At 41.4% G+C, this 27,710-nt stretch overlaps 4 protein-coding genes across 6 annotated transcripts; 3 read left to right on the forward strand and 1 right to left on the reverse strand.

Annotated features, from left to right (window-relative positions):
- Window positions 1-253: 253 nt before the first annotated feature.
- rcn1 (reticulocalbin 1, EF-hand calcium binding domain) lies at window positions 254-5,983 on the forward strand. 3 transcript variants are annotated; one of them, XR_013786339.1, is made up of 7 exons: window positions 254-742; window positions 1,972-2,165; window positions 2,708-2,886; window positions 2,977-3,037; window positions 3,148-3,347; window positions 4,866-5,025; window positions 5,103-5,983. XR_013786339.1 is itself a non-coding variant. In XM_079451472.1 (7 exons), exons 1-6 carry the CDS (start codon window positions 522-524, stop codon window positions 4,971-4,973), a joined length of 963 nt encoding a protein of 320 aa, XP_079307598.1. In that variant the 5' UTR covers window positions 314-521; the 3' UTR covers window positions 4,974-5,015; window positions 5,103-5,734. The 3 variants fall into 3 exon arrangements, 2 of the variants coding, with proteins under 2 accessions (XP_079307597.1, XP_079307598.1); XM_079451472.1 differs by having other exon boundaries at window positions 314-742; window positions 4,866-5,015; window positions 5,103-5,734; XM_079451471.1 differs by having other exon boundaries at window positions 255-742; window positions 4,866-5,797.
- fancd2 (FA complementation group D2) lies at window positions 5,603-17,883 on the reverse strand. Its single transcript, XM_079459764.1, has 43 exons — window positions 17,627-17,883; window positions 17,188-17,322; window positions 17,034-17,101; window positions 16,835-16,938; window positions 16,681-16,738; window positions 16,534-16,586; window positions 16,345-16,423; window positions 16,102-16,226; window positions 15,887-15,974; window positions 15,128-15,232; window positions 14,894-14,985; window positions 14,680-14,782; window positions 14,560-14,595; window positions 14,334-14,480; window positions 14,019-14,153; window positions 13,399-13,530; window positions 13,130-13,237; window positions 12,934-13,043; window positions 12,796-12,850; window positions 12,608-12,727; window positions 12,192-12,265; window positions 11,852-11,998; window positions 11,621-11,721; window positions 11,374-11,489; window positions 11,161-11,269; window positions 10,857-10,958; window positions 10,672-10,763; window positions 10,163-10,330; window positions 9,954-10,070; window positions 9,677-9,805; window positions 9,394-9,512; window positions 9,069-9,179; window positions 8,852-8,985; window positions 8,446-8,545; window positions 8,153-8,275; window positions 7,977-8,070; window positions 7,832-7,903; window positions 7,552-7,590; window positions 7,375-7,449; window positions 7,180-7,254; window positions 6,948-7,094; window positions 6,770-6,850; window positions 5,603-6,094 (listed from the first exon to the last, which is right to left on the reverse strand). Exons 1-43 carry the CDS (start codon window positions 17,688-17,690, stop codon window positions 6,023-6,025), a joined length of 4,314 nt encoding a protein of 1,437 aa, XP_079315890.1. The 5' UTR covers window positions 17,691-17,883; the 3' UTR covers window positions 5,603-6,022.
- Window positions 17,884-18,532: 649 nt separating this feature from the next.
- Window positions 18,533-26,866, forward strand: LOC306901674 (E3 ubiquitin-protein ligase TRIM39-like). Its single transcript, XM_079469618.1, has 4 exons — window positions 18,533-18,654; window positions 18,758-18,949; window positions 26,131-26,157; window positions 26,271-26,866. Exons 1-4 carry the CDS (start codon window positions 18,639-18,641, stop codon window positions 26,816-26,818), a joined length of 783 nt encoding a protein of 260 aa, XP_079325744.1. The 5' UTR covers window positions 18,533-18,638; the 3' UTR covers window positions 26,819-26,866.
- Window positions 21,045-21,990, forward strand: LOC306891516 (uncharacterized protein). The gene is made up of 5 exons (XM_079451860.1): window positions 21,045-21,097; window positions 21,179-21,232; window positions 21,317-21,385; window positions 21,511-21,652; window positions 21,785-21,990. The coding sequence occupies exons 1-5, from the start codon at window positions 21,074-21,076 to the stop codon at window positions 21,844-21,846; spliced, it is 351 nt and encodes a 116-aa protein (XP_079307986.1). The 5' UTR covers window positions 21,045-21,073; the 3' UTR covers window positions 21,847-21,990.
- Window positions 26,867-27,710: the final 844 nt, after the last annotated feature.

Below are 27,710 nucleotides of genomic sequence, written 5' to 3' on the forward strand. Positions count from 1 at the left end.
CAAGGTGTTTTTTCTAAGGTGCAGATTTCTAATGTAAATTCAGTTTTTAGCAAAGCTTTACTAAGTAACCACTGATAAATTACATCCAAGCTAAACCAGTGACTATTTTTATGCATTCAGACACGATGTTAGCCAGTCGCACAATATTTGACACTCCGAAAAAGAGTGCGACCCCTCCAGCGTGTCATCTTGCAACGTGGCGTCCACGCCCATCTCGACTAACAGACAAGGGCGCTGACCAATAGCAGACCTTCTACCGACAACGTGCTCCGTCAGCCGCGACGCGATTGGCCGCGAGTCGCAACACGTCCGCTCGGGGTTTGGTTGTGGCGCTTTGCGATCCGCCGGGTATGTTTGAATCGACTCGTACTGTGATCAGATGACGTGAGTCGTTTTCTACTAGTTTACGCATCAAACACCGTAACGCGTCGTGCGTGGCGCGTGCCTTTATCGGAAGAATAAGTTCGATTACACGCACGTTTAAACCCGCGTGCCCGATTCAAACTCGGATTGCATCGATCATGGACGCGTGCGCGTATTTGTGCGTTTTCTCGCTATGCGCGTGTCTTGTTCACGGGAAACCCACCGTGCGGAAGGAGCGCGTTCACCACGGTCCTGATCTGAGCAGACAAGCGCACGAGGACAACCAGAGCTACCAGTACGACCACGAGGCCTTTTTGGGCAAAGAAGAGGCGACCACCTTTGACCAGCTCACCCCGGAGGAGAGCAAAGCGAGATTGGGGTAAGATCTCGGTGTGCGTGAAAACTCTGTATGTGTGGAAACGGTCAATAGTTGCATGTCAACGTTGTTTGTCGTCATGAAGCATGTTGGCATTATGGGTCAGTTTAACGTTTCCGTTATCAGTTTTCCAGTGTACACGTTGGATCATATGGGCATGTAGGCGTTTTGATTGGACCTCTGGGTATGCGGGCTGTAGGGGAGGGAACGTCACAACGTGGCATCGCGATATAAATACATTGGCTGCTCCTTCCATTGCTCGGATAGATTTGAGTTGGGTTGCCAAGTGGGTGAATCTCACGCAAATCACGTTTTTTGTAGACATTGCATATATAACAATTGTGCACTTGGCAGACACTTGTTTCTAAAGGGACAGTTCACCCGGATGTGTATTGTGTCATCATTAACTCTCCATTCGGTTGGTCACAAATAAAGATATTTGGAAAAATGTTCTCGGGCACTATTGACTGCCACTGTAGGATACGGACACTATGGCAGTCAATGGTGCCCAGAACATGTCATCTGTAGCGTTTCATTTATGCAGACGATGACGGAATTGTCATTTTTGGGTGAGATATCCCTTTACATTTTTATTTATTGGGCATCCAACCCATGACCGACCAATCCGCGCCAGATTACTTAACATTACATCATGTTTTCACGGTTTGCCACTTTGAGGGGCCGTTTACACGAGACCGTTTTCATGTACGCGATTTGGCTGTCCGTTTACACGGCGTTTTAGGGGACTCGTAGCGCAAACTTTTGAAAACGGAGTTTAAAGTTAAAGTTTTTTTTAAACCAAGGTGTTCTCATCTCCATGGCGACGTAGATGGAAGGAAAACTTTCCAATGGCCAAACTTTTTTCCATCTTGTTTGGTTGTTTGTATATGTGCGCACTCTTCTCTTCACTATGAATTAGGAGAAATGCAGCGCTCGGTATTGTATGGTCTCTTTAGCGACGGAAGTCCGCCTTCCAATAAACCGTCAAGCCATTACAAAGTGATGTCGACAACTACTGGCGTGGCATGCGTAATACAGCGTTTCAGTGTAAGCGCGGATTGTTTCGATAACGTTGTCGTGTGGACGTGAAAATTTTAAAAAACGAAAAAAAAACGTTTCCGTTTTTCATCGTGTAAACGTGGCATTAGACAATTTAAAATGTTCGCAGTGTAAGATTAGTTCAATCCAGAAAGAGTTAACCGAGAGGTGTTTTTTTTTTTTGACTTCTTCAGAAAAATTGTCAACCGTATTGACAGCGACGGCGATGGATACATCACCACCGATGAACTCAAGGCTTGGATCAAGAGAGTCCAGAAACGTTACGTCTATGAGAACGTGGCAAAGGTCTGGAGTGATTACGACCTGAACAAAGACAATAAGATCTCATGGGATGAATACAAGCAAGCAACCTACGGATACTACCTGGGTGGGTCCCATAACTCTCGATCAACCTTTGATAGTGAATCATTGCGTTTGTGATGGTCACCTGAAGCGAAAATTGTCATGGTCTTATTAAAGGGATTCTTCACCCAAAATGAAACTTCTGTCATCGTTTACTCACCTCCGAGTTGTTGCAAATCTGTATACATTTCATTGTTTTGATGAACACAGAGAAATATATTTGGAACAGTGCTTATAACCAAACAGATTTTGACTCCCATAGTAGGAATAATTACTTTATCGGGCACTTTTGATGACAATTGTATTTTTTCCTACTATGGGAGGCAAAATCTGTTTAAAAGCATTTTTCCAAATAACTTTCCCTGTGGTCATCAGAACAAAGACATTTATACAGATTTGGAACAACTCGAAGGTGACAGAGTTAAACATTTCACTTTAAAAGGGTGGGGATCTTTTCAAGAGGTGGATGATCTGATCGAACAAGGACTTGGAACTCACTTGGTTAAAATGCACATCTATACAAAGTGGCCCCTTACAATGTCTTGATGTGACATCATCTCTTTTCAGCCAACCCAGAGGAGTTTGAGGATGCGACCGATCAGTTCAGTTTCAAGAAGATGCTCCCTCGAGATGAACGCAGGTTCAGGACGGCAGATTTGGACGGTGACCTGGCTGCGGAGCGAGACGAGTTCACGGCGTTCCTTCACCCGGAAGAGTTCGATCACATGAAGGACATTGTGGTTCTTGTACGTGTGAAATGAAATTAATATTGAATCTGAAAGTACTGAAAACAGGATGCTGACAGTTTCACTTTGTGCTCTGTATTCTTCTTCTAGGAAACCCTGGAGGACATTGACAAGAATGGAGATGGTCATGTAGATGAAGATGAATACATTGGTAAGTTTATAACTAATTTGCATACAGGCAACTTCTATATTTTTTTTGGGGGGGGCCCATGTTACGTATTTGTATTATGATTACCGACAATGTATTCTTGCTGTTTCCAGCTGACATGTTTGGAAATGAAGATAATGGTCCAGAACCAGCCTGGGTGAAGACAGAGAGGGACCAATTTTCAGACTTCAGAGACCTCAACAAAGACGGGAAGATGGACCAGGAAGAGATTCGTCTCTGGATTCTCCCACAAGACTATGATCACGCTCAGGCCGAGGCCAGACACTTAGTGTACGAGTCGGACACAGATAAGGTAAAGATGAAACTCACTATTTTTAATACACCTCACTTTATGGGTCCCAACATGTTGAAGCTCCAAAAAGCAAATAAATCCACTCATTTGGCTTTCAAGTTCCTTTCAAGTGAATGTAAATAGATGGAAAACTATCACCAAATGATATTCTAGATCAGGGGTGTCAGACTCATTTTAGGGTAAGGGCCGGATGGAGAGAAAAGTGACAATGTGCGGGCCGAATCACCTTTTTGAAACCATATTGCACCAAATTACAAATGAATTAGCAAAATAACTAGAAAGACATATTGTTCTGTGAAAGGTGCATTTAATAAATCCTCAGAACGGTTCAATAACACTCTTATTCCTCTTTGAAAAAACTATTTTGTTTAGGTAAGGCGATCAAAACCCTTTCCTTTGAATATGAATATTTTTTGTCAGATACTTTTTAAACTAGTAATGACAAAAATGCAACAGACTCTATTTGTGTACAGACGGTCACATTAAATATGAACCATACAAGCTATACAATATAATTCACTTATAGGAAAAACTGCCTTAACATATTTAACCATTAGTACAGTAGTACAACTTCACTTTGGATATGAACATTAAATATATACTAGAAATTCCCTTTAACAACAAAAGATCTAGATCGCATCTGCATTATGATTTTAATTCCTGCTTCCTGACATCTCTTTTCTTCAACCACATCAATCTCATAATGTCATTTATCTGTCTGTTTGTGAGTCGAGAGCGCAGGTTGGACTTGTTAATGTTCATTACCGATTCTTGATGAATTCTTCCTCTGAAAACGGCTTTGATCCCGCTGCGATTTCGTTGGCGATCAAATAGCTTTACAGCTTCATCAGTCCCTGTTCTTTTTGTGATCGTTGACTGCTTTTTTCCGAGGCTAAAGTTAAATTATTGACTTTTCGAAGCTGTCCAGTGTATTTATCAAATTTCTATCTGTATCTCATAGTGCCGTTTAATATTGTACTCGTTTTGCACAGCCACGGCTTGTGAGCAGATTAAACATACCGGCCTACCGTTGAACTCTCAGAAGAAATACATCTCCTTCCGTCAGTTTTCTTTATTTGGACATTTTTAAATCACTAGTCCTTGCCGCACAACTTAGCCGACTTTGTTTTCGAAATGTAGGCGGCGCTTCAGAATGCGCATGCTTGTTAGGGGTTCCGGCAGAAGTCCAATTAAATGATCAATGATAAAATAAAAAATGTAATAAAACAAAACATAACATGGCAGCGAAAACCTGATTGTATTAATAAACTTTATTTAATAAAAAGTTAAAATAATAATAAACTTTTATTTCATATTTATATTATTTTTCAAATCTTCCCTCGGGCCGTATTGGACGCCTTATCGGGCCGTATACGGCCCGCGGGCCGTATGTTTGACACCCCTGTTCTAGATGGATTTGGACTACCATTTAACTGCGCGTGTGTCATACATGTCCATGCGAGTTCAGAGGACAACATACGAATCTGTATTCCTCATTCGGGTTGTGTCATTCCTCAGGATCAGATGCTCACCAAAGAAGAGATTCTGGAGAACTGGAACATGTTCGTAGGCAGCCAGGCCACCAACTACGGCGAAGACCTGACCAGGAACCACGACGAGCTGTGAGCCCGTCTCAAGAGGATGAGACTCTAACCACAAAAAGGCCTAGTGAGAACAAGTGTGTCCTGGCCTTAAGCTCCGTGGCATCTTTTGAACCCATCAGAAGCCATTTTTACCCACTGATCTCTATTGCAGGACTACCTCACAGACTGGACATAGAGTATAGGAGATCTGGACGTGCGATCATGGCCGCCTGTGGTTCAGACTCTCAGGTCCTCTGCGTTTCTTATGTGGGTGATCGAGAAAGTGCTCTTGGTTGAACAAGCTGCTACAGACGTCTTCAGCCAAAGCTGAGCCTTTTCTATCACACACTTTTTGTTTTGTTTGGAAGCAGACAAGTACTCATAGGATGAAACCTGTATCCGTGGTGCCCAAATTCATGCGTTGCAATGTATTGGAACAAATGAGAGATAGTAACTGTATTTATTTAGAATTTAAATGAGATGATATGATACAGCCATGTTTTTATTCTGTTAATTTAGACATTATTTGTGAAATACTAATGCTGGCCGTATCACTGTCACACTTTGCTGCCTCTGATGCAATATGTAATGAACTTTTACAGTTTTAATTTTTGTCTTATGTCCATCTCGTTTCCATTTTAATGATACACTACACAACCAACCTTTTGTTTTAAGAACTTTTATTAAGACTGCATGTTTGGTTAAGGCTTATTTTCTATCTTGGCTATGAGACAAAGTATTATACAGGCAGTTTGAACTATATACTTGTAAGTTATTAAAAGAGGTGATTTAATGTGTTTACAGATACAGATTGAAGACTTTGTTTTTGGAAATATATATCAGTATTTTTAACCACATGAAACAGCCAATTTATGGAACTCAAATCTGAACATATTGGTTACATATAAAACAAACATAATGCACAGGATGGAGAGGCTTTTAAAAATGGATTGACCGCTCATCTTAGATGAACGTTAAACAACACAAATGTATATTTATTAGCTTAATCTTTTAAATAAAATCACATATTCTGAAAATACGTAACATGAAGGCAATAATAGTGTATTGATCATATGCCAATATAAAGCGATTTCAATCCGAATCATTAGATTCCTCCACGTCTTCCTCTGGCTGTTGATCAGTTCTCTCGTCCGATTCGCTCTCCTGTATCAAAGCACACTCAATTTAACATCCAGAAAGCATGTGCATGAGACAAATTGTCATAATTTTAACTGGTCAGAAGTATTTTGTACTCGGTTTCAAGTAAAGGCAAATAATTTGTAGTAAAACTTTTATTCTGTAGAATGAAAAACTACATCTATGTACTGTACAAGTTTGCATGCTTTGGATCTGAAACTACATTACTGTGAAAAAAAGAATGCACTCAAAACACCCTTTTAACCAGTAATTAACCAGTTGCACAAGATGGCGCCGGTGAGCTTTCGAGACGCCAGAGTTGGTAATTTCTGGTCGTATAACCCTTTATGGGGAAGGATTTTTTGGATAAAAAACAAAGTAATATATAAGTGATATGATAGTGTCTATTTACATTTCTGAGCACTTCCTTGAGCCAATAAACTAGTTAGTGTTATATGACCGGAAATTAGTCTGCGGACCAAGCTCACTGGCGCCATCTTGTGGAACTAGCCCATACCCGCAACAAAAATTGTGGCTCTTTATGTTTTGTTGTTGTAGACAAATGTCAAATGCAAGACAAACGATGCTGTAGATGCCGATTCTCTCTTAACATGCCGGTTTGAAACGCCATAATCTTACAGGCCTATCTGAGGCCAGCATGAGTTATTTTAAAAGACAAAGCTGAAGACTCTTGTTTTATACCTCAGTGTCGCTCTGCACTTGAGACGATTCTTCCTCTTGCTCATCAGCGACCTGTGACCTCTGTGAGAGAATTTCTTCACCCTAAAACAACAAGCACATTATTAAACGGTAAAATGGGTAAAGAAGCAAAGCTGAATTCGAGCCAGTCGCGAACTCATGGCTAGGTATCAGAGCTCACCTTCAGGTCTCTGTTTTTCAGGTTCCCCAGCCAGAAAGCCTCCTGGCAGTGGTTCAGAGTGAGCATGGCCTTCACGCGATACACAAACTGCTCCAGACTTTTCTTCAGGGCAGGGACGTGATTGGTCAGACCTGTATCTTGCCTGATCTGAGCACAGAACAGCAGTGGTTAGAATAAGAGACGCAACGGTTACAATGTTAGCGTCTAGTGCGTTGCCGATGGTGCCGTTTACCTTTGAATGACCACACATGTGGTGGAGTTGTCTAGTACTGAGCTGAAAGGTCTTTAGTAGACTCTGAACATCCTCCTGAGAAGACACATCAATGTGGAAAGAAATGAAATGAGCAGAAAAAGAAGCTGAAAAGTGTTCAAAGCACTCGGTATATAAAAATCTGACGCATGCTCCATGCTGAGATGAAACAAATACCTTGTGTTTTTTAAAGCTGTAGTCGAGCAGAGGCATTCCCAGCTTTAGAAATGATTCCAGAAAAAGACGGCCATACTGAAGAAAAAATTAAAGCATACCATTTCAATTACATTATCGCCGTACTGTAAGTAGCCCTTAATTCTGTGTGTTTGTGTCCAAGAGTCTAACGTCTCTCACCTTTAAACACACCGTGAGTACAGGTCTGGTGTCAAACACCTGTCCCAAAAAAGAATAAACTTTAAAGAGACAGTTCATCCAAAAATAAAAATCTATCCCCATGTTTAAACGCTGGATATGACTTATTCTTTCTATGGCGATATTTTGAGACGTGTCTCAGTGACAATGGAAGCCACTGGGGTTCAATGCTGTTTTGTTACACACGTTCCTCAAAATATCTTCTTTTGTGTTCTGCAAAGACGAAATTGGTAGCACAGAAATGATGTAAAGGCCTCTGTACCTTGACCAGGTTTAAGAGAATGTGGAAATCCCGCACGGCCAGGTTCCACGTTAACAGTTTCTCGCTTTGCACCTGACGGAAGCCAAAGCTGATCAGTTCAAGACCAATAAAAGCCATACACTTGATTTTCTTAAATGGGACGCACCTCTCGGTTATCGCTCTGTTTGCTGGGAGGAATCTTGCGCACGGCTCTCTCCAGCTCTGCCATCAAGCTCTTGTAGTACACCAGGAAGGTCTGCCTGCAGGTTTAGACACATGAAGAAATATCACAGCTGCTCTGTCTGTCCTGAACATGAGAGGAAGTGTGGCCCTTTGCTGTACCTGTTGAGCGTGGGCCAGCTGCGAGAGCTGGCATCTTTACCAGCGTTTAATAACTCTGGAACTCCTTCACCTGCGATCTCCTCCACGGCCTTCAGGACGTCATCAGTGTGTTCCAGATATATACTAGAGTAAAAAAAGTGTTAACATGATCAATATGATTTTGGGGAATATTGGAACTTGAGACCAAATCACATGGACCTTAAAAGTGCAAATGTTCCTCATTTATTTAGGTTTTATTTAGGATCCACGAATGAAGTCTGATGTTATCATTGTGACTTTTTCTCATAAGGTACCTGAGGAGGGTTTGAAGAGCTTCGTTGTATTTGTTTCCTCGCTCTCTCTCTCCACTCGCTGTTACCCACTCTTGACACAAGAAATGCTTCGCCAGGGATGCTGGGAGGAAATCAGTTTAAAACTCATTGTAGCACAACTAAATGAGGAATCTGTTATTACAATTATAACATATCTGATGACTATCCATTCCTGTTTTATATTGTTGTTGTTCTTTATTTTTACCCCACCAGATGGCGCTAACAAACAATCAAAATTCTGATTTGGAGGCCTTCTCTATACTTCAACCGGAAATAACAAGCATTTGGTTTTACCAACTGATGCATTTAATGTCTGAATACTTTTATGGCCACTGTATATTGTAAACCCGATGTGTTGAGAGGATACAGTACTGTACATCGAACTCACAGATCTGCTCTCTGTAAGCCCTGTGGTTTGACCCTCCGATCTGTGTCAGCACAATGAGCAGCTGGGTGAGACACAAGGCAGCGTTCAGACTGGGCAGAGAGCTTTTAAAGTTCTGCAGATACTGGAAAGCATGCCTGAGTACATAAAACACCAAAGACAGACGTTACGCTTCAAACTCTTCACTGACAGAATGCACACATATGACAACCGATCTCACTTGCTGAGCTGATCCAGGGTCAGATCGGTCTCTTCTTCCTTCAGTCGGCTGGCCAGAACTCTCAGAGCCTTTTTCAGCAGAACACGGTGCTCGGGACCAGAGAAGCCAGACCTGAAGATCAACAGCAGGTTAAATGGCTCGACAGAAACCAACCCTCACTTTATTTTGCTGAAATATTGTTATATATTATAAGGTCTATGTTACATAGTTCTCATCCAACTTCAATTCATGAAAACACAAATACAGACTAGCTGGTGCACAAGAGTTATTTTTATTAGCACAGAGCTGAAACAAACAGGACAGACTGAAGTCTTTCGGGTCTCACCAGCTGAACGTGGTGTGTAGCACTCGCAGGAGAAGCTGATAGGCCGACGACATAAGCTGCTGTTCCTTCACATCCACACCGGAGGCATCAACAACTCCCTGATTCTCCGTCAGCAGAGTCTGTGTGGACACATTTAAAAGACTTTCTGGATCAACAAAGTAACGTCTGTGGCGCATTGAAATGAACCTTTAAGGCAGGTTAAACACAATGATATTTTAGTTCTTCGAAAATCCATTTTCCCAAACGAACCGAAATGAACAAAGGTCATCAGAAATATATGTACCTGAAAGTGATTGTGGCAGTTCTCCAGGTGAGTGCAGAGGGTGGGCAGCAGCTCGATGCAGCAGGTGCTGATTTCTTTGGCGTTTTTCTGCTGCAGGTGTGCAAATCCTACAGTTCTGTCTGTCTTACTCTAAAGAGAGACACAATATTCACTCATCGTGATATTGCATGTGTGTGTGGCACAGTACCCTCAAATCAGATGAAAGCATAACCCTAAAACCCGATTGGCTGATGATTCGGGTGCAACTTGTATCACGTAAAGCTGTGTGTGTGCATACTTTAAAAAACGGGGCCTTCTTGGCTGGAGAAGAAGCCAAACTGAAGTCCATTTTACGCCACATGTCCTCCAACAGGAAGTGCAACTCTGCGGGGCCCAACTGCACTTCTTCTCTGATCTACAACCACAAAAAACGTATCAGAGCATACCGAACGAAGGAAAAGCATGAGCATGCTTAAGACCAAAGAACATCACACAGTGTGGATTTACTTTACTGTGTTGCTCGGTGTCCAGTAGCGTCCGAGACAGTAGGCCACACCGTAGCACGCTCAAAACCTCAACATCCAGCTCTCTGAAGAACGGCCAATAGGAAGCCAGACTGACCCCTGATGTGGTCTCCTTCTCTTTCTCCTTCTCGCACTCTTTGTCTGGATGGTCCTGTCGTAATACAACGTTAATGCTGTGTTCACACCATCGCGTTCCTCGCTCTTTATTACTCGCGGGAATAGTTTGTTGAAGCAAAAAAAAAACTAAGTGCGATGGGGAGTGTCTTCACGCATCCGCACATTTCTGGCTGAAGTTGAACTAGCATCTGTGCACTGACTTTGAATGTCATTTACTTGTGCAAATCGCTCCATTTGCGTTATTGTCTTTTAATAATAGGAAATGCATAAATAAAGTTTTCACAGGTGGCACTTTTAAAGAAGATTTACATTATAACCAGCATAATCAAGTCATGTTATCGGGTTCTTGTCAAAATGTGAGTAAAAAAAATGTACCTGCTGGGACTCTTCTGCCTCTGCGGCCCCTTCCAGCTCGGATTTGTCTGCTGAAGTGTTCTTATTCACTGACGCCTTCCTCTTCTTCCCAACTGTCCCCAAACACACACAAACATTCTAGTCGATGTGACACGGTCTAAATGATAAAACCTCAAATGAGAGATAAATCTCTTTAGCTTGTTTACCCTTGTTTCCTTTCTTTGGCGGAGGGATGGAGGAAGAAGGTACGACCCCTTCAACACGATCTCCATCGAAGTTCGCCTGAGGAGGAGTGTAACCGGGTGTAGCTAACAAAACACACAATGAAACAGCGTAAACCTTCAAATAAACAAGGGTTTCACACAAAACACCAATATTTGACATGCATCTTGTAGTAAAAATCGACATACTGTTTATGCACGTATATTGATTGTATATAAATGTTAAATGAAGAGAAACACATTTAGCATAGCTCTCAATATAACTGTGTATAAAGGTTCACTCCAGTACCTCCTAGGCACGTCTGCAGTAAACTCTGAAGGTAAGTGATGTTCTGAATACGAGTAACAACCTTCATTTTCATCTCTGTATCTTTCTGTTTGCAGAAGGCATTTACCACCTAACAACACATAACATATCGGTTATTACCATTCGCAGTTTTCTCAAGAAGATTTAGAAGACCGATTAAAAACACAATATATAAAACATTTATAATGCGCCGACCTCTCTGAACCAGTTGATGGTGTAAAACAGAAGCGAGCAGAGAAACTCTCTCTCAGTCCTGGACAGACTCTCAACCTTCTCCACCACCTCCATATCAGTCAGGATCAGAGGACAACCTGAAAGAACACCGAAAACCCCTTATAACACGTATTGTTTCACCAACACAGATATCAGACACAAATGCCTGTAGGTTCACAGTAAAAGTATACGAACAAATGTCAGTAAAACATATCAAGTCAGATCTGACCTAGCAGAGCGTCGATCTCCTCCAGATCTCCGTCATGCTGAACTTCCTCACACAACCTCAAAAGACGAAAAAACGAGAACAAACACAGAGGGGACACACGCCTGTAAGAGAGAGAGAATGTTTATATTTGACAACGCTGGAAGGAAGCATTCAATTCTCCTACCAAATAGAATTTATATGCTAAAGATGAAATGTGATCGTGTGGTCTATGAGTGTGTTTTCAGGTTTGACCTCTCTTTCTTGACTCCAGCTGTTTGTGGCGCGTCCGATTTGTGTTGCTGGTCTTTGGCCATCACAGGCAAGATATTGATGGCGATTCCTCCCTGACTCTCCTCCTCATCCAGATGATACATTGCACACGCCGGAAACACAAAAGAACTGAAATACAAACTTACAATTGTAATGTCGCGATAGACTCCTGAAAGATTGGAAACCATGACAGAACTTTCATATTTGGGTCATTTGCATAATAAAAGAAACACATAATACTAAGTCCGTGATTGTCCAAGTTACTTATGCATCGATATGGCCTGTAAACTGTGAATAATAATGCAAGAACGCATTTACTGACCTTGTCATCTCTGGTCCAAGGTCAACGACAAAATCTTCCTGGAAATCTTCTAACACCCTCTTCCCGATCCATGCCTGAAGATACACAATTCCAGCTTATGTAAAATGGTTCTTCGTTCCCTTCAAAGGGATAGTTCATCCCAAAATGAACATTCTGACATCATTTATGACTTTCTTTCTTCTGCAGAACACAAAAGGAGATATTCTGAAGAATGCTGTTGACTAAACAACGACGGTACCCATTGACTAGCATTGCTTTTGTGCCCATACAATAAAAGTCAATAAAAGTACCACCGTTGTTCGGTTACCAACGTTCTTTCAAATATCTTCGTTTGTGTTCTGTGGAAGAAAGACGAATAAATGTTGACAAACATTCTTGGGTGAACTATCCCTGCACATTTACTGACACACACACACCTGCACTAGAGGGTCCAGTTTGCAGGTCTGCAGGAGGTTGGCAAGCTCATCGTAACACAGAGCGGCGGCCTCAGGTGAACTCTCACTGCATGAACGCACCAACTCCAACAAAGCCATCACCTACGACACACCACATCATGTCCAATCGGATCTCTCCCAGTCATCATATTACCTATCAGATCCCTCACCTGTCTGTGTGTTTCTTTGGGCAGCGTTCCACCCTGAGAGCCAGCAGGTTTATTTCTACATAAACAGAAGAAGAAAGCTGAAGATCAGAGCTCACTGAGGCATCTGTCTGCCGCTGGTGTCTAAGGTGGAGAGTTCACCTGCAAGCGCCCATACTGCCCACCATCATGACCGCCCCGATGATGCCGATACGCTTGTACTTGGGCACCGTGCTGGACAGCTGCTTACGAATCACGATGTGCATGTCGTCCTGGAAGCGAACAGATCTTTGTTTAACTAATTGAACAAGGGCTAGAAATAAGAATTATTTATAAACTTATAGAACATGTCTCTCACCTGGATGTGCCCCCCCTGCTGCTCATGTCCAAATGCCAGATGACTCAACAGGTGGAAGAGACGTCGGATCTGCTGCGATGTCAGGTTATCCATGTAGTCCAGAATACCCTGCCAAAAAGCACGTTTGCATTAAATTAAGATACAATCATCTTGTAGATAACTTTACTAAATCAACTTACAACGGACGTAACCAAAATACCCACAATTCTCCACAAATCACACCTGCGAAAGGTTAACATTTACGCTAACTTTCTATTACTCTTGCGTACCTTCACAAAAACAGTGAACTGGCTCATCTCTGCAGGTTTCTGAGACACCAGCTCACAGAGAAGATCCAATGCCACATCCACCTCCCCGCTCACACCGCTACACGCGTGTGTGACCAGAGAGCCCACCACCTCCTACACAACACATTCACAAACACCTGCTTCAGCATCAAACGTTACGGATTCAGAACTTCTCAATCAAAGAGAAAGTCCCAATTTAGACAATTCTGTCATCATCCATTCACCCTCGTATCAAACCGAAATCAATAGCCGAGGGGACATTTTGTCTAGTTTTATGCCACTTTCTTCGTTTTTGGGGCTTGATAGAAGTCACAATTTACTTACTTTTGCAAGTCTAGATTGATTCAAATAATGTTTATTATATTTTTTATTAATAATTAACCTAAACATATACAGCATTAGTATGTGGATATAAATACAAAATCAACATGCACAGCACACAGACATATATTATGTAAATGCAAACCTTTATTCTGGATTCGATTAATCGCATTAAAATAAATATGAGCGAATAGAGGACAACAGAAATGTTAAACAATATTTTATACTGTTGTTAGTTCTACGAATAACTTCAATGTCAGTGTACAGTAAGCGTGTCTTACCTGTTGGCAGTAGGAATCAAAGGCAGTGAAAGCTTGTTTGTACATGTGACCTCCACACGGCACCACACAACAGTCTGGAGAGCGCAGGAGAACCTGAGCTAGAGCCAGAATCGAGGGGAAATAACCTCGCATCACCTGCACAACACAGTTGCGACACATTTACATGCATGTTTATTAATCCACTGGAGTCATTTGGATTGCTTTGATAAAGGACCTAACAGCATTTAGCTATAAAACTCAAGTCAATATTAGAGAATTGACGCTCTTTGGTGAACTAATCCTTTAAAGCATGGTGCTTGCTGGGCCGTCACTGACCTGAGCATGACCCTTGAAGGTCTTCTGCAGCAGAGTCTCCTGAATCAAACCCTTGCGAACTTTGACCTTCAGCGCTCGCTCCGCCCCCCGCCTGCTGTGGTTTGCGTTAGTGGCGTGAAGAATGAGCAGCACCAACAGATCTATCACCTGAGAGACACAGCAGGTCAAATCAATTCTTTAACGTATCTAATTTCAATGACTATTACAAAACTAAAGGCAATCGCACCTTATGGTCCTCCGGCTCATCAACGTTCTCTATGGACTGCAAAAAAAACCTCAACTGTTAATAAAATAATTTGTGTTTGAAGATGGCGGACAGTGCGGATGATGTGACCTCTGAGCTCACCTTAAGCCAGGCCTCAGAGATGGTCTTCTGGAAGCGGATAGCCGACTTAATGACTTCTAGAATCAGAGCCACACTGTCCTGACCGCTGCTGCATGATGAGGCTCTGTTTAAAACAGTCGGCAGAACATCTGGGTCTTACTAGCTCTTCAGGACAGAGCAACGGATCGTCTCAAAGAAAGAAAGGAAGAACTTTAATAAGGAGCAAAAGTCTCACCCTGGGTTTTTCTTTTTGCTCTGGGAGGCCTGCAGGACGGCTGGCAAAACACACTGCTCCAACTCAAGCTTCTTCCGCAGGTCACACACCACCTGGTCGCCACGGACACGACACGAGCAACATGACGTCATCACCACATTAAGACGGTTATTTAAAACAAAAGCGAACCGTTACTGAACCGGTGAGTAGATCACACCTACTGGTTTGAAAAGAGAAAAGGTTGACAGATCTGACCTCATTTGCATCCGACGTAGAGATGGAGTGAAGGATGAACTTCACAACAACAGGAAGATCCTCTAACTGTGCAGCAGAGAGAGTTCTCATCACTGCCTCACGCACCTGACGGAAAAAGCGCAGAGTTCACACATTTAAAGATAGATTTTTCTATTTCAATCCATCTTCAATTTAAAGAAGGCTATTCTTAGGGCACCTGGCTCAGAGAATGTTACCCGTATTTCGCCCCCCTCGTCCAGAAGATGGCGCCACTATTCTAGTTGTTATCTTAAACATCTTTCAAGTTGTTCGTGATTTCACTGTTGCACATTTACAATGTTTTGTATTTTTTTACAGTAATGTTTGGTTACTGAAAGTAAAAGTAATGTTGAACATAATTGTATTGGCTCAACTATTAATGTGAATCTGTATAGCGTAGTAGGAGGGTTTCAGATACCAGCATATATTTAAATATGTATTCCATGTCTGCAAAACTAATTTTTTTAATAAACTACTGATAACTAAACGATATCGAAACCATATAAATAAGAATTGAATCACGAAATTGGTCTAAAATTCTCCCACCCTACAAAATACGGTATCATATGACAAATAGTCATGAGAAGATTCAACGTTACCAACATGACGCCCATTTAGTGCCTTCACGGGCTTAGTTTACATTTCAATAATGCTAAATAAACTCAAAATATGAATAATGTTTTAGATTATTAAGATATTGTTTTATTTAGTTGCACGTGCATGTGTTTTGGAGTCCTGTACCTCTGACAGTAAAGCAGAGCTGAGATTCAGGCTGGACAAAGCATCCAATACCGGCACAGTGAGCTGCGTGTTCTGCTGGAGTAAAACACTGCGCAAGAGAACATAGACACACATAAACATCTCGTCATCAATACAAACCATCTTAACATGATGACATCAAAGAAACACATGTACTCATCTACTGCACTGGGAGCGTGAGACTAATGCTGACGTACTTCAGTTCTCTGGCTATGTCTGCATGCTGCGAGTCCTCAAGGATCTCCGGAAGACTGGTGATAATGTCCCTCTGGATTTCCACAGGAGCCACCGACACCATCTCCATCAGCTTACTGCTCAAATCCTACAGAAGCAGGCGGAGAAAACGGCGTAATGACAGTAAGTTTCTGTGCTGTGCTGAACATCATCACAGCTGTGATGACCTCTCTCCAAATCTCACGCTGTCCGTACGAATACAGTACCTTGCAGTCTATGATTCGGTCCAGCCATTTGAACTGATTTATAATGAGACGGGGAACATTGAGTCCATCCTCAGTCACACTGTAACAGAACAATAAACTCACTGACATAACCTTGATGAAGAGTATTACATTATTAGACCTTAACATCCATTTATAATCAACAATGCGGTCGTGACTGTAGACACTTACCCCTCAAACATGAACTCTGGAAGCTTTTCAAACAAAGTGTTTATGACCAGGGTCTAAACATGGGGGGAAACACAACTTAGTTTTTCGTCGTTTGAGGTTTCATACTCAAATCGGTGAGGTGCAACAAGTGTGTTGGGATTTCTTCACCTGCAGCAATTCTATTCCAAGCAGCAAGCGCACCAGACTCTCCTGATAGGAGCCGGAACTGATATAAAAAAAGAATGTAAACATAATAACGGCACACTTTATTACACTGCAAAACAATGTCTGGTTCTTTTTGTTTCAAATACAAGCGTGTTACTTGTTATCCTGCTGCGCAGCTGGCACACAGGGCAGCAGACAGTTTCTGAATCTCTCTGGATCCTCAATGTACGTTTCCATCCCAGATATAAACTCCTGTAAGATCTAATAAACAAACGTGCAACACTGTAAATATGCATATTGTAAGCTCTCTTTCTTTAATGATGGCATAACATGCCATTTAATTACAAAATTCTCACATTTGGGAATCCGGGACTTTTCCGTAGATGCTGCTGGAGTCGCTTCTGAAATACGACTTGATCGACAGCTGTCAAGAAAAAGGTCACATGGTATCAACCTGCACATGAACAATATGTGTATGTTATGTGTGCACTTTCGTATACGTCATCAAACCTATTTCATTAGCTGTATTGACAGGTGTCAAAGTGACCCCAGACTCCTTGAGTAACTGGACGAAGACCGAATCCGGGTGAGATTCCTTTACTGAGGATTTTGAGGGTCGTGCGGTGCTCTTGGCCTTTTTTGACTCTGTGTGAATAAAGAGACATCGTAAAGATCAGCAACACATCTAATAGGGATCAGAAACACAACATTAGGACACACACGGGTCATGTTCAGCGTGACCCACTCTGTGCTTTCATCGTTAGCATTATGCAGAACAGGCAACGTTTCAAACACTGTTGTCAGGAGACGCGCGCAATGCTTTATGGGTCAAATAATAAGTGCCAAGTGTTCTGGTTGTATACTGTACGTTTAGGTCATCTGAATATTTCCATTCATGTGGTACAGTAATGGTTTAGTAAGCTGCAGAGATGTCACCATCAAAACTTACTTGGAATATCAAGTGTGGATTCTTCGTCCACAGTAACAGATGGGCGCTTCTTCTTCCGCATCATCTTCACCTCAGATCGGATCAATATAATAAGTTATCGTCGGAGTAATCGTGTATACAGCCCGAATCTAAAATGTGTAGCTTGGGGTCAACGTAAACGACGTTTGACGTACGCAAAGTAGCCAAATGCTAATATGAGGTAATGTTTTGTTTTCGTCACTGCGAATGGACTGTGCAACGCTTCCCGCCGCGCCAATGGTTCGTAAACTTTAGGGATCATGGTGAAATTCTCTGAATGCAATGATTTCTCTAAAGTAAATAAATATGTCAAAATAATTCAGGGATTTGCTGTATTTGTTAATTAACGATATATAATTACATGGTTTAATACTAAAGATATATATAAGGAAATGTTTCCTTGTTTTCCTTGGAAATCCATAGTCAAGTAGATTCGCGTATCTTTGGAACACTGAGTTTTGACGACACCCCCTAACTTTGTAACCGCGTGGTATTTCCCACATTGATTGGTCGCTTTAGGGCACACCGCCCCGCCCCTACATTGCATTTTCTATACTACTTTTTCAGATAATAAATAACCATATTTCGAACAATGTTCATATTTAGAGAAAATAATTATAATGATTAAGTAATAATAATATTATTTTGCACACATTGCAGGTATTTTTGACCCCTGACTTCAGTTAGATGCACAGGTTTTATGCAATAGCCCCCTAATGTAAGGTGCTGAATTTAGGGACACTTGAACATAAACACGCATCACACACACAGATCCACATTGTTATCAGCTCCAAATGCAAGATTAAATATGGGAGGAGCCTTGACATCACAGGGGCCTTTCACTGAAATAGAAACTGAATTGATCTGCACGTCTGTACTCTCATTATCTCTTTATGTTTAATATTGCATTGTTGAGGAAGGCATAGTTGTGACTGGTTATTAACGAGTTAAACCAGAAGACGTTTATTCACCAAAACTAAGACTGGAAAGTAGTATGGAGACATGTTTATGTATGTCAACCGCCATTGTATGAAATTAATATGCATAAAAATAACAGTCTATTATTGTAAATGAATGTTTAATCTGTCAGTGATGAAGTTGATGATTTCTCAGCTCTGTCATCGTCCAGTGTTTCTCTGACGGAGGAGCTTCAGTGTTCTGTGTGTCTGGAGGTGTTCAGTGATCCAGTCAGCACTCCATGTGGACACAACTTCTGCAGGAGCTGTCTGAAACAGTACTGGGACAACAGTCACATCTACTCGTGTCCAATGTGTAAAGAAACATTCAGTAAAAGACCAGGGGCCTGTACCACGATGGTAGTTGAACAAACTCTGGGTTACAGGATTGGTTTTGAGTCGACAAAACCAAATCGATGCAATCAGGCTTTATTGGTACCAAGAGCGAGAGCGATATATTTTTCTGCGCAGGAGCAAGAGATTATTCTTCACAAATATGAAGAATATAAAAGTGTTTTTCAAGCACGCAGTTACACGGTATCTGCTGCCAAAGCAAGAGAACAATCTTGGAGGAAGATTGCTGATTGCGTTAATGCATACGTTAAAAAATTTATGTAAAATTAATGAGGCTATATAAGAAATATATTAAATGCTAAAATGAAAATATGTGTATTCGTTTCGATACATGCAAACTCTAAATACATACGTATGTATATAAAATGTGAATGTATAGGCTAAGCTATTAGATCCTAAGAATTATTGATATTCATTGATTTTTAGATGCAACCCCAACTCCAAACGTTCCTGGCAGCAGATCAAGACAAAAGATAAGAATATAATTCAAAGTGGTGAGTATTTACCACAACCTTTTATTATTTCTGTGAACATTTAGTCACAAACGCTTGCTTGCAGCAAACAGAAAAAAGTGTGAAATGAGGAAAACTGGGGGAGGGCCTCCTCCTCAAGATTACACCGTGGCGGAGGAGTTGGCGCTGAGTAACAATGAGGGGCGGCCGATTATGGATGGGATTGCAAGCAGTGGCGGCCGGCCAATAGAGGGCGCTAGGGCGCCGCCCCCCTTAAGCCACAAAAAAAAGAAAATTAAAACAATTAAAACAAAAATAGTAATAATAATGAGGAAAACATCAGTATGTCAATATTTGTGTGTTTTAAATATGGAATGCACCCAGTAATACATGTAAAATATGATACAAAATCATATTTGCAACCTTTCCTCTGCCTGTCTGACCGCTTCATCAGCTCTGGGGCGATAGAGAAAGCGCCCCAAGGAGGCGGGTCTATGTAGCAGTTAAGCCAATTGCTAATTTAAGATATGAATGTATGACATAAAATTTAGCCAATCAGCGTTCTTAAATAGAATCCAAGAAGGGCGATCATTTTATCGCCCCAAGCCCTGATAAAATAAGGACTGGGCTCTAGGGGCGCCATTTTTACTAAACGACAATGGCGAGCGCGGACGTTACTCCTCCAAGACCCAACCCTAACTCGGTGAAATCTCTCCTCCAAGATCCGTTTGAGTGGAGAACTTTGTCGGAGAAAGTTCGGGTGAAAGAGCTGGGCCCAGATCAACCTGACCTCTCAATCAAACAGCAGGCTAGCGAAAAAGGGAAGCAGTATATGCGCGGCTTCTCCCGTAGCTTCACACACACACACACACACGTTTCTTTGTATATAGTTGACCTTAGCATAAAAATCATTCAGTTATATATGGTACTCTAAAAAATGTTAATAGTGTGTTTGCTAATATTACTGTATATATGTTTTGTATCAATTAATTGTTGCAGTTCTGGAGCACATTAACAATTAGTTACATTTAGTTTGATCATAAAATACTTTATGCTATTCTTCCAGTCAAAGGTTTGAGTTCAGCCACTTCATATCCATTTCTATATTATACATCCTTTATACAGTGTAAGAATTCCTATAAACTTTATAATAATTTAATGTTATTGTCCACTTTCCACTCTGTTCTGACAGCATGCATATTGTGTTGCCTATTTACTACCAATGGCACCAACAGCCTTTCCAAAAGATGTTACTTATATGTAGAAATAGTCAATTGTTTACAAGTTCAGTTTAAATGCAAATAAAAGGCTTGTGTTTGTGCATCATGATGTTTATGTTTTTGTGTACGAATGCCTCAACTTTTTAATATTGGCATTAAATAATTACTGACTATTTCACTGAGCACTGCTGTCCTGCAGTTTGTGTTAAATTTTATTGCGATGGTTACGGAAACAAAAAAGTATGGCACAGCCCCACCGAGAATATTTTTCACCAGCCGCCACTGATTGCAAGTGCTGTACAGTCTGACCCTCGTGCTGGCTCCTCTAAGCAAGTGACACTGGGTATGTGTGTGCAATGCATTACTAATGTTTGAAAAAGAGTTAAATATGGCTGACTCTGTTCTGCAATAGAGGGAAATACAGTGTCTCTGTTGAAGCCAGCACACATGCACACAGTCTCCTGCACAAAGGTCAGTATGCAGAAGACAGAACACAATGAACATAACCTGCTTTATAACAGTTATGCTGTACATTGGCCTTTTATTTATTAGGGTGAACCAAATGATGAAGACACTCTGTCTGTGTGTTCTGAGACAGTTGCTGAGGTGAAAGCACTGGGCTTTTTATAATGGCACACATTTGAATGTCATAATTAAGTGACTGGCCCTTACACATCTCTTTTACTGTAGGATTTTTCACAACCTGCCACAGAAACTGAAGCCTCTACCTCAATGGGCTACACAAGGAATGTGAACAAGGTAATGCTTTAAACCTTTGACATAAATTACAGTCAGTCCTATGTTTATAGAAAGTCATGCCACTTTTTGTGATTTGATCAACCTCCAGAAAGGTGTGATGATTGTTTGTGGTGGAATTGTTTCAGGTGGAAACAGACTCTGTCAGGGCCCTTTACAAAAAGAGTCTAGAATTAGACTGTTCACTGAAGGAGCTGGACTGTGAGCTGAGGAGGCTCCAAATTAAAAAAATCAAATTGGAGATCAAACAGCTGGAAAAAACTGATCCCAGTATGTGAACTTTTTTTAACAAAGTAACCCTTTAGTATGAACACTTTGATTGTTTATTAATGTTTTACGTTTACGTTTATTCATTTGGCAGACGCTTTTATCCAAAGCGACTTACAAGTAGTTTTTTTACAGTGGCACATTACTGCAGAGCAATCAGGGGTAAGGTGCCTTGCTCAAGGGCCCTTCAGTCATGACCTGCTGGTACTGAGATTCGAACCTGCAACCTTCTGATCACAAGCCCTACTACACTCTAACCACCAGGCCACAGCTGACCCCTAATGTAATTTTCTCTTGCTCTCTTTCTTCCTCCACATGACCAATAAAACAGTTTGAGACCTATCTGCAGTGTCAGTGTGCTTTTATGAAGTAAAATATTGTGTTGTGATTGCATCTCTGACAGCTGTGCCAGCTGGGTGGTCAAGTGTGATGGGGTCAATTTCATCAGGGAGAAGCTGGTTTTGTGGGGGTTCTCGCTCCTTTCTGATAGTGGCTATATTGTGCAGAATGGCACATGCAGCCACTATCTGTGATGCCCGCTCTGGTGACACTCTTAGACGCAGTTGAAGCGTGCCTTAAGGATGCCGAAGGTCATCTCGATCTTGACCCTGGTTTTACTGAGGGCCACATTGAAGTGGTTTTGTGGCCCTGTCTGAGGGTCAGGATAGGGAGTTCGCAAAAACCTCTGGCATGCATAACCTCTATCACCTACCAACAGGCCATCAAAAAGCCCTGTCATAGAACAGAAAAGGGGAAAATTGTTTAAGTTTTGCTATTAACATTTAAACTTTAAAGTGTACTGTTCCAAATTTTACTTGCCTTCCTCAAAGCGCTGACACTCACGGAAAATGCGTGAGTCATGCACTGAGCCAGGCCATTTGGAATCCAACCTTGTGATCATGCATTCATGATCACAAGTCATCTGCAGGTGAAATGTACAGTAATTGTCCTATCTGTTAGTTACTATTTATTTAAAGATTGATCTCGATGCAAATAAAAATAATTTCACAAAGGCTTTATAGTAGCCCTACCTGAACATTAAGGCTGTGAAAGGACTTTCTGTTCACATAATCTGCTTCATGTTCTCCTAGCGCTGTGGAGATTGCAACATGTGTGCAGTCTATTGTTTTCATTCATAGGAATGAAAAATATATATTTCAAACCATTCCTAACAGGTAGCTACCGCATACTATTGTATAATAGATTTCGAAGTGTGAAATATGAGCATTCAAAAAAATGAGCGTGAAAGGTTAAATTTGTTCATGTGATGTCACCCTATCAAGATATCTTACCGGCAACTTTATAAAAGCCCTCTTTTATGGACATGGTGGATAAATGTCCAGGGAACACAATGAAGCTATTTATGTACCCCTGCAGAGCGAGGACCACCTTGCGAATGGTTCGACAGACCGTGTTTTTCCCTAGATTCTCTGCATCACCGACCACATACAAGTATGTACCACTTGCAAATAAACGCAACGCAATACATACTATTTGCGGTACAGTAAGGGCATGGCTTCGATGAGTCACATTTGTTATGTGAGGCTCAAGAAGTTCGCAAAGATAAGATATTCCTTTCTGCGGAAAATCTGTATCTTTCGTACAAGTAACTATCAGGAAAGTCAAGGGGATTTAGTCTGTCCTTAAAAACTCTTTCTCTACGAAGTGCTCGTCTAACAATTTGCGTGGAGATGTCCACAGGATTTGCGAGAAAAGGTGAAGCCATTGCAACAGAGAACAGCCGCTGGGAATTAGTTACGTCACCTTTATGTTGCTTTGCTTACAGCTGATTGGTCAAACAGAGATGGTCTGAGATCTCGAATCTAGAACATAGCCTGCCTCGGAGCAGGTTAGCCGTGCAGCGTAAGATACCATGGCGACGAACACCGATTAAAGCCGAGCTACTTTCATGGTACCTAAAACCCACGGTTGGCACAAACTAATCTGAAACATAGCTGGCTAGCACCCTAAACCAGCTTCATGGTACAGGCCCCAGACCTCAAGATCAACACAACACTCAGACAGGTTGTGCTGCACTACAAAGAAAAGATCAGTGTGAGAAGATCTGAAGTTCTCTGTGACATCTGTGATGAAAGAAAGCTGAAAGCCCTGAAGTCCTGCCTGATGTGTCAGACATCTTACAGCGAAACTCAGACTAGACTAGACTAGACTAGACACAGGAACTCACCACACAAACCACAATGAACCAGCCCAAGACAGAAGACACAAGGGCATCAAGATGGGGACAGGTGTGGGGCATGAACTAATCAACAAGCAATAACGAGAGGATGGGAACAGAGACGAGACCGGAGAGAGAGAGTATGGAAGGCCAAAACTGCCTCTCTCCACACAAGACATGAGACTCTGTCATGATCCTGCCACTAAAACAAGAGAAACATGACATGCGGCAGAATCATGACAAATAGACTTGCCTTTCCTTGTTGTGGGTATAAAAAAAGAAAAGAAAATTGTCATTTTGGAATTGTAAGGTTCATTCTGATCAATTGTAAGGTTCATTCTGATCAAATTTCAGATATTGAGCTTATGCAAAGTTTCTTTGGACAATTTGACTTTGTAGACTAAACCTTAATATATATAACAGGAGTGTAACGGAACGCGTATTCATACTGAACCATCACCAGCTGTCACTGGGAAAATCCAAATGAAGTCATCATTCCTATGCCCTACTCCTTTCGAAGGGCAGATCCCTATATAAAATGTATTGTTTTTTGCAAACAGTTAGGTTTTATGCTTTAGTTATGCCGTAAAAACAGCAACATCTGCTGACTGACACAATGCTCCGTGGTCACGGGAATATGCCAGTTGAAGATTGCCATGAAGACTACAGGAGTCAGACGCAGGATTTGACAGGTTTATTACATACAGGGGAATAGAGCATTCGTAGCAACAAACACTGCAACTAGCAATAATACATTCACATGCAGAGAGATTAATAAACCTCTGACGGAGCTACCGTCACTAAAGTCCCGGGACAAAAAACCTCAAAAACCTGAACTGAAATCTCCTCCAGTAAACGAGAATAGAAATAATCCAATGAATCCAAGGCAGAAAGAGCAAGGATGGAAATTCACACGCTGAGGTTTGGGCAAGAAGTTCTGTAGAGTCCTCCGTTGTGTACAAATCCAGAAAGGTCAGTGTCTGTAGCCCGTAAATATTCTTAGGTGAGTATTAACACGTTGGTTTGAGTGAGACGTTTCTGTAAAGTCTTCCGCTGTATATAAATCCAGAAAGGTCAGTGTCTGTAGCCAGCGATTCTCTCTGGTGGGTTTGTAGCGCGGCAAAAGATGTCAGGTTCGTTGCCAACTAGATCTGTCGCCTCCTCCGGAATTGACGCACCCGCGAATACCAGGGCATGAGACGTCTCTGAAAGAGCTCAGCAGAACAAGGATATCCAGCCAAGAGAGAAGGTAACGGCCGCTGAGGACAGTAGATAAAGGAACCCCACCACACCCCGGAAGTGCGCTAGGACCTGGAGTATAAAGGTGAGACAAGGTGAGTAACAGGATACACAGCAAAAAACTAGGAAGTCCAGATAGCTCAAAAACCAAGAAAATAATTCTCTCAAAACAAGGAGCAAGACAAGGTGCGGTCTAAACACTAAAGGTCTGACAATGGGCAAGAGGAAAAACACAGTATATAATGGAACCGGAACTAATGAGTGAATGGGAAACCACCCGTGTGCAATGGTGAGGGAGAGGAGATACCAGGTGAGGGCAATTGACTAATTAACAACTAAAGTGAAACTAACGGGAAAAAGAAACACGTCAGAATCAGACACGTGATAGCAGTCAAAAACCACATCACGTGTCAGAAAAACAAAAGACAAGAAAACACAGACAAACATAGGGAGTGCTAGACCCGAGACCTGACAAAGATAATGAGGAAATTACGACGCTTCCTTTGCCAAGTGCATTCCAAAGGTCCATATAATGACACGTAAATCCCCATTAACTCCAAAGTCTACACTCCAAGGGATCTGCCCTTCAAAGGAGGAGGCCATAGGAATGATGACTATATTTACAATGTTCCAGGTGACTGTTCGGTACGAATACAGGTTATATCACCAAACTAATGTCCAATATTCTCCTCATCAAGATCTTATTTTTCACATCAATCATATCAATAAATCTAATGAATCTTTAGCAGGAAACAGCATTTAGTTGTTATTTATTCAAATTAAATAAGTAACTAATTGTTCCTTTAAACATCAGCTTGTGTTATATTGTGTTATATTAGTTATTTGTAATGACTCCTGTTATTGCAGCACTAACCATTTGTTCTGCATTAGTTCCTCCGAAACGGCATGTTAAGTATGAAACAGTATTATTAAGTGTTACAGAATTATGTTATTAACTCAATTTTGACAAGAAATGATAGAACACGATAGAAGGTTGTAAAAAATGGTTTTAAGTTTTCTTAGATAAACCCTTGATGCTGTTTTATGTTATTTGTGTTGACAGTGTTGAGGAGGATGCAGCAGTTTTCAGGTACAATGTTTGATCTTCACTGTTCTCAATAATACTTTACACACACATACTCACCTCTACTATTATAAACACATCAACATCTTTATATTGATTCATATTCTCTGATCTCTCAGTGGATGTGACTCTGGATCCTGATACAGCTCATCCAAATCTCATCCTGTCTGAAGATGGAAAACAAGTGAGAGATGGAGACATTAGACATAAACTCCCAGATAATCCAGAGAGATTTGATCCGTGTGCTTGTGTTCTGGGTAAAGAGGGATTCTCTTCAGGGAGATTTTATTTTGAGGTTCAGGTGAAGGGAAAAACTGACTGGACTTTAGGAGTGGCCAGAGAAACTATTAACAGGAAGGGAGTGATCACATTGAGTCCTCAGAATGGATTCTGGACTGTAGTTCTGAGAGATGGGAAGAATTATACACCATATGCTGATCCCCCTGTCTCTCTGTCTCTGAGAGTGAGTCCACAGAAGGTGGGGGTGTTTGTGGATTATGAGGAGGGTCTGGTCTGTTTTTATGATGTGGAGAACAGATCTCTTATCTACTCTTTCACTGGCCAAACTTTCACTGAGAAACTCTTTCCATACTTCAGTCCAGATCTTAATGATGAAGGTAAAAATTCAGCCCCACTGATCATCTCACCTGTTCATTACAACAAATGACTTTACTAGAATAAATATTAATTAAAAGTATTATTTCTCCAAATCTGATATACTGTGTGATTCATATTTTCACACTAATGTTCAGTGGTCATCAAAATAAACAACTGAACATAATATCCATTTCTAGAATGGTCTCTAGTTGTCTTTCAGCTTGTAAACTCTTGTGCCAGATTTAAATTCTCTGTTTCACAGATTTATTTTGATATATAAAACCTTGATCTTCCTATAGTTACTGTCTCTTCAGATTTGTACAAAAGAAAACATTAAAGGTTGAACAGACTTGAACCACCAAACGTTCTCAGTCCTGATTCTCCATCCCATTCTGCATTATTTGTAAATTAAACACGCAAAACATCTCTTGAACTCGTCTCAACTGTTTTACTAAACATCCCAACGTTTTTCTATCGGCATAAACAGGTGAAATAAAAACACTGAATAACACAAAACCTTCCTTAAATGTGCATTGGCACTAGATGGAGATCATAAACACGTCCTGTGTTCTCCTCTCAGATCTTCTGTACTCATGGAGTAAACTGTAATGTCCTGATTTCACAAATGAATGTCATGAGATGATGTGGAGCAGAATTATCATCATCAGCAGCAGCAGCAGCAGGATGAGAGTGAACTGTGAGGCTCGAGCGCTCCGCCAGGGCACAGCACAGTTGGGAATGGGGTCAATGATTGTTCCCCGGTGAAGGGGAAATCCCCTTAGAGCGTCAATGAGACGGAACTACCATCTATAGTCCCGGTACTAGAATCAAAGTTCATCACAGCAATTCCAACGGCAGCACAATCGTCCCGGTGAACAAGACTAGGTGAACAAGACTAGGTGAACAAGACTAGGTTACAGTCTAAACATCAAAGGTCTGACGTCGGATTGAAAGAAAATGAG

Source organism: Barbatula barbatula, assembly GCF_947034865.1.
Source record: "Barbatula barbatula genome assembly, chromosome: 1".
In the NCBI taxonomy this organism is placed as follows: domain Eukaryota; kingdom Metazoa; phylum Chordata; class Actinopteri; order Cypriniformes; family Nemacheilidae; genus Barbatula; species Barbatula barbatula.

What these genes read in the sequence shown, in the direction of transcription:
- LOC306901674 (XM_079469618.1), top strand. An exon ending in CAGTAAAAGACCAGGGGCCT is followed by an intron (nt 18,950 to 26,130) that starts GTACCACGATGG and finishes TTGTGTTGACAG; the next exon opens with TGTTGAGGAGGATGCAGCAG. An exon ending in GAGGATGCAGCAGTTTTCAG is followed by an intron (nt 26,158 to 26,270) that starts GTACAATGTTTG and finishes CTGATCTCTCAG; the next exon opens with TGGATGTGACTCTGGATCCT.
- fancd2 (XM_079459764.1), bottom strand. Translation starts at nt 17,690, where the DNA reads ATGATGCGGAAGAAGAAGCGCCCATCTGTTACTGTGGACGAAGAATCC. An exon ending in CCAAAGAAACACACAGACAG is followed by an intron (nt 12,728 to 12,795) that starts GTGAGGGATCTG and finishes GGTGTGTCGTAG; the next exon opens with GTGATGGCTTTGTTGGAGTT. An exon ending in ACATGTGTGGTCATTCAAAG is followed by an intron (nt 7,095 to 7,179) that starts GTAAACGGCACC and finishes TTCTGTGCTCAG; the next exon opens with ATCAGGCAAGATACAGGTCT.
- LOC306891516 (XM_079451860.1), top strand. Translation starts at nt 21,074, where the DNA reads ATGCACACAGTCTCCTGCACAAAG. An exon ending in ACACAAGGAATGTGAACAAG is followed by an intron (nt 21,386 to 21,510) that starts GTAATGCTTTAA and finishes GAATTGTTTCAG; the next exon opens with GTGGAAACAGACTCTGTCAG. An exon ending in GCTGGAAAAAACTGATCCCA is followed by an intron (nt 21,653 to 21,784) that starts GTATGTGAACTT and finishes GTTTTTTTACAG; the next exon opens with TGGCACATTACTGCAGAGCA.
- rcn1 (XM_079451471.1), top strand. Translation starts at nt 522, where the DNA reads ATGGACGCGTGCGCGTATTTGTGCGTTTTCTCGCTATGCGCGTGTCTT. An exon ending in AACCTACGGATACTACCTGG is followed by an intron (nt 2,166 to 2,707) that starts GTGGGTCCCATA and finishes ATCTCTTTTCAG; the next exon opens with CCAACCCAGAGGAGTTTGAG. An exon ending in TGAAGGACATTGTGGTTCTT is followed by an intron (nt 2,887 to 2,976) that starts GTACGTGTGAAA and finishes TTCTTCTTCTAG; the next exon opens with GAAACCCTGGAGGACATTGA.